Source organism: Pinus tabuliformis, chromosome 5_1, assembly GCF_031772625.1.
Source record: "Pinus tabuliformis cultivar Carrire ecotype Pingquan chromosome 5_1, CPIR1, whole genome shotgun sequence".
NCBI classification, from domain to species: domain Eukaryota; kingdom Viridiplantae; phylum Streptophyta; class Pinopsida; order Pinales; family Pinaceae; genus Pinus; species Pinus tabuliformis.
In genome coordinates, this window is record NC_142305.1 from 84,046,522 (window position 1) to 84,052,542 (window position 6,021).

General features: G+C 35.5%; 1 protein-coding gene across 1 annotated transcript; it reads right to left on the reverse strand.

The window, feature by feature from the left end:
* Positions 1 to 4,648: 4,648 nt before the first annotated feature.
* On the reverse strand, positions 4,649 to 5,779 carry LOC149163564 (F-box/kelch-repeat protein At5g15710-like). The gene has a single exon (XM_089429170.1). The coding sequence runs from the start codon at positions 5,777 to 5,779 to the stop codon at positions 4,649 to 4,651; it is 1,131 nt and encodes a 376-aa protein (XP_089285296.1).
* Between the last annotated feature and the right edge of the window lie 242 nt (positions 5,780 to 6,021).

Below are 6,021 nucleotides of genomic sequence, written 5' to 3' on the forward strand. Positions count from 1 at the left end.
TAAAGCCCTTAACTCGGCCACTAGTGACTGCTTGGCTCAACACTCACTTGTGTTGTCAAAATGGCACTTATGGAACTCACACCACTTTCTTGTGTCCTTCTTTGTCTTTGTGGTGTTGTTCTTTGCTTGCGGCTTCGATGGGTTGTCCTCGGTCACCCCGCCTTGGCTTTGTCCTTTGTTATGTGGTTTAGGGGCACCTTTCCCTTGCTTCAGATTTGTAGATCCAAAGTATTGCTTCTTATGTTTAAACTTTTGCTTGATCTTGACAGTGTATCAGTAGGCGGCGCCAAGCAAGGAGATGTCTAGGAACTCCATCTCGTCCTGGATGTATTTGTGTAGACAACTACGGTACTTGAGTACCAGATGTCGGTTAGATTACTTGATACCCAACTTCGTGCTAAGGGTATGAAAAACATTTGTGAACTTCGGCATGTCTTGGTCCCTTCCATGCTGCAGTGTGGTCCACTTTATGTACTTATCTTCATAACTCCCAACAGGGTAATATTGCTCCTTGGTGGCATCTCATAAAGAGTTCCAAGTGGGTGCATCTGAAAAAAGTGAGGGTTTTCTCTTGTCCTCCCGCTCACAGTAGGTTTCCCATCAATCCTTGATGTGGGTGGTGGCTTTGAGGAGTGCAAAAGTAACCTTCCGTATTGGAAAAATCATGAATCGAAAAATACCCTTCGAACATATTTAACCATCTATCTACGACATCTGCATCCACCTGTCCTTCAAATATGGGAATGTCAAAGTTGACTTGTACCTTAAAGGGAGTGGTGCCTCCAGAGTGGTTACAAGATGAAGATGTGTCACTTGTGGACATCTGTCGAAGGATCTGGACAAAGTTGTTCATCATCGTGTTCCTTGGTCGCTCGAGGGCTTCTTCTATCAATATTTGGAAGGGATCTCCTACTTCCTCATCTTTCTTTTCTTCCACCATGGGAGGTCGTCGGGGTTTGTGAGGTTGATCTTGCAAAGGTTCAACCAATTCGAGCCCTAACTCCTTATACCCTAACCTCGTTTGGGACATGCAAAGAAAAGAAGAGAAAGAACAGACTGCTCTAATACCACTGTTCCAAACTTATGCAAGAACACAACATAATACAGATATAAACATAAACACAGAGATGTAGCAGAAATAAAACTTAATTTCATTAATATCAAAGAACTGAAATATGCTTACATACAAAATGGAAATAAACTTGCTCGGGCAATGTTAGCTTATCTCTGAGAAGAGATGTAGTGTCTAAATGACTCTAAACTATGTTACAATGAGGCTCGAAGGCCTATTTATTATTGAGAAACAAAGGAAAACCCTAAACATCCAAAAACCTAACCCTAGGAGATCAAGTGCCAAAACTATGGGCCCCGTTGGGGTAAATTGGTACATCAACTTCCTGGGGTTATAACTTTGGCATATGATCTTCGTTTGATGCGCATGATACCTTGTTAAAAATATTTATCCGAGTACTATAACTTTCATATGTAAACATCAATCAAAGGCCTATGTTTTCCCATTTTCCAAAAAAAAGGCCTTTTAGGGCTTCAAAACGGCTCTGTAAGTTCAAGACCTGAAAAACTGACAAAAATAGTAAAATGTGCTACAATTATGAAATCTGAAAGAAATAATGGTACAATGGTGAGGGTCGCAGTGGAATAGGCGAGTGACCACCAATATCCACCTAGATCAAAATTCCTCCCAGTGTGTGATGATACAATATCATATTTATGTTTGTAGTACTTTAACAAGGTGACTTCTCTAGGCTTTTCCTAGCACATTTTAAAGTGAATTTTGCGTTGAGTTAGGTTAGAAATTGAGATAATTATAATTCAAGTTTTTAAGTCTATACCCTGGAGTTCTTCAATAAGCTAAATCTATTTCTACATTCAAAAATATAATTTAAATGACAAAACATACATCTCATCAAGAATACAATCATGTTAATTCTAAAAAAAAAAAACAAAATATCACCTATCCTTTATGTTTTATTTACACATTAATTCAAAATCTTTACACTTTTTAAACTAGCTTAAGTTGGTCCAATATCCATGAACCTTCTCCAACTAATCATAAAGTAATTTCCTATTATAATAAGATGTAAAATCTTTTCCCAACTTATTAGGAAGTAATCCCCTATAAATTTTGTTTTCTCACTTCATCCAAAATATGCGCAACTTATTTTAATCTCCTCCTTTGTAGCTTTTGATTTTGATTCAATATATAGTGAATTAAATCTGGATATCATTATTCTAGTGATCTCATAGTGATAGTGATTGAGATTTTGAGTATAGCCATGTCTTAGTCATGTCATAGTAATTAAAATATTGTGTTCGTAACAAAAAAAAAAACACCTTAAAATTGTGACAATTAAATTAACTGGTTGCATTTATAATTTACATCCATTCTATCGTAATTATATTTAGTTTAGCTTAACTTTCATTTATTAATTATAACATTCAATAACATTATTGAATTGTTAAGTTATAAAAAAAATTAGAGGCAGAATCCATTACAAATCTACTAAGTTTCATTCAATTTATTGTAACTAAAATCTATTAAAATTCTATAGAATTAATTTTTAAAAGAGCAAACACAATAATCATCCCATTTGATTGAAAATAAAATATAAATATAATATATTGCTATTAATTAAAATATATATATATTTAAACTTTCTATTATAAAAATGTTGCGTAAATATATTTCTTTTTAACTGAAATTTAAAACAATCTCTTTAAATTGATTATTGTACACGCCCACGGCCCACCCACTTGGCATGAGTTGTGAACACGTTTTCAAAAGCATTTGCAGTACACTTCCACGTGGTGTGAGTGTCAACACCTGTTTAGAAGCATTTATCATACACGTCCATGTGGCATCATAACATTTATCAGACACGTCCATGTGCCATCATCCAAGGGACCACTAAACTCCGTATTACTACGGCAAAGATAAAACAACACACCAAGATTTTTCTTACATTAAAAGTTGGGGTGAAGACACTACACATATAAAAGAAAACAGCAAGATTTCACTTACCATTCAAAGTTGGGGTGACGACACCACAAATATAAAAGGACATCTCATTCTAAATCACATGGCAGACTTGGCCCTTAAAAGGTATCTTTAATTTTAAATCTCCATTCCCACTAACCGAAGCCAAAAAGCACAGAACCTTACTATTAGCTAAATATTTTACTTTTTATTAACTAAGTGTTCTATTTTTTCTTAGGGTTTTTCTACTAGGTTTCACAAATGTATATATAAATATGGTGTGTTTTTATATATTAGATGATAGGTGGTGTAATTTTGGGTATTAAAGTACTTGCAATTTTATGTTTAGATGTATTTGTTTGAAGTTAGCACGTTTATAAGACTAAGTCATAAGGTATTTGGAGTTATTATTTTCTTCTCACTATGTTAATATTTGAATTTTGTTATCTTAATTTTGAAGTTTATTAATTAATATATTAAATATAATTAAACAATTTTGGTTAAGTATATATCAAATTTTTTATAAACTAATAATATTTATGGTTTATTACTATTTAAAATTATATAACTTTTAATAAAATTAATTTGGAATTTGTTTAGGTCAAATTATGTGAAATATGTTTAATTAAATTATGATTTTGTGTTATATAGAATAAGTTTTTGATTTCATATATGGATTCAACACTCTGAAAAATCTTTTGGACACTCGGATTATAGAGAAATCACAACTCAAACTTGTGATTCCAACAAATCTCAACCAAATTTTAGGAAAATTGGATAAAAAATATGCTAAAAAATCCTCCAAAATATTAACAAATAAACTACCACATAATAATCTATTAACATATAAAATCTTAACCTTTAATAAATATAAATTCATTTATTATTTATTAAAAAATATATTTAATGCATGACTATTTAAATTCATTTTTTTTTAAATTAATACAAATCTATTTATTTAATATATTATTAAAGTTACACACTAAAGGTCACTAGTTGGAAACTCCTTAAATTAAACCTAACAAACCAAAAAAACATATCATTAATGGTTAAAATGAAATAGGTTAAAATGAAATAATTAATATAAATATAGAATAAAACAAAATATTTAATTCATTATTATCCTACTTAATCTCATTGATCAATTATCTATTGAAAATAGATTAATATATACTTAATCTTATCCAATACATCAATATATACTTATACTTATCTTACAGTGCAAATTGTTCAAAAATAGAATATTAGGAAACAAAATAGAGCTTTTAACGCACGTCAACACAGGAGCTTTTAACGCATTTAAAATGTCCAAGAAATCATTCAGCCATTAGAAGAGACTTCCGTGTATAGCTGTCTTTCCCTCTCACAGATTAATTACGATACAACCCCACAGCCAATACCTCACTGAATTCAATAAATTGCATTCAATACAGGTATATCTATTATCAGAACTCATAAATTTACAGCACTTAATGACTACTGAAATTATTAAATTTTGTCTGATCTTTGATGGATTTTCGCTCTATGCCTAGCTGCTACATCCAAAGCAGCTTTTTACAATAGGCTCTGCAGCCACGATCCATTGCTGTGTTACAATTTTTTCTTTCAGACTAAAAATAAAGCTTGCAATTAAAACACTTTGAATCAGACTTTCTAGTTATGTAGGCTGGGTTGAAAGGCAAGGCTCCTCAGATGTAGGTTCTTGCGATCCTGGTCATGTAGATCAGGACAGCTTATATGTAACCAACTCCATGTGCCGTGGGTGACACTGTAGACAACTACCTGTAGACTCCCATGAGCCCGCAAACATATCTTATTTCCCACTCCCACGCACTCAAACCACGTGGAGCACGAATCCCTTCGAAACTGTCGACACACAGACTCAGGCATCCTCCCCATCTCCTTCCAAGAAAATCCATGACCATCATCAAAACCTGCATCCTTGTGAAGAAGCTCCCACATCCTCACTTCTTTCAGGACGTGATTCTCTTCTATGCCTCCAACCATCACTATTGATGATTCACATGCTACCAATCGATGCCATATATTGGATCTTGAATCAGGTACATCAATGGCTACTGACTTTCCTTCACGGAAGTGGTACGCCATGATACCGTCCGGCACCGTCAAGCAGAACAAGAAACCGTTGCACACAAACATCTCATCGTTCCTGATCACCAGACCATGAGGCAAACTGCCTCTAACCTTCCACGACTTTGTTGATGAACTATACACTTGTGCTATTACGCCGTCCTGCCTCGTCTTGCCCACCACCACGACCTCGTACGTTCCCGGATCGTCCCCCGCTACGATTGTCTTGGCCATCACACTGCTCCCTCTGAGCATCGCTGGCAGAGTAAAGCACGTCCTGCTGAGCGGATTGCAAACGCACATCCGCGAGAACGAACTTCCAAAGGTGATTGGATAGATGGGGACGTCCACCAAAAGCAGCCCTGCCGCCGATCCTCTGTAGCTCACAGCGCGAGTATCCGGCATAAATGAGAGGGAAACTGTTTGCCAGGCCTGGCTGGTGAAAGAATAGAGCAGAAAACCCATCCGAGTGTTGGGCATACACAGAATAAGGCACGGTTGTCCACCGCCTGATTCTGCCCACAGACGACCGATATGCTTGGATGACAAAGCATCGTTCCAACACTTGCAGACGCTACGGAAACGAAAAACGCAATCGAGGGGCAGCCGTGCCAGCAGAGACTCTACCAAATGTTGAGGCAGTTCAGACCAGATTGATCCATTGCCGGCTGAATCTTCTAAATCTGCAGCCATTGACCACTGTTCAATGCCTTCTAAGAACTTAGTATAGTGAATGGCCGTTCTGATTAGTGAGGCCCATTACAAATAGCGGTGGCCACAGTTATGACATCCTATCACATCATTACAATCCTCTATCATTGACCATAAAACCCCTAAAAATAGACACTATTATCACATTTCTCTTTGGTATTACCTCGAAATGGAAGGCGTGAATTTGACGGCTTTATTTAACTATTTATTTTACCTTTTGGATT

Excerpts from the sequence above, each read along its gene's own strand:
- LOC149163564 (XM_089429170.1), bottom strand. The coding sequence starts at position 5,779 with ATGGCTGCAGATTTAGAAGATTCAGCCGGCAATGGATCAATCTGGTCT.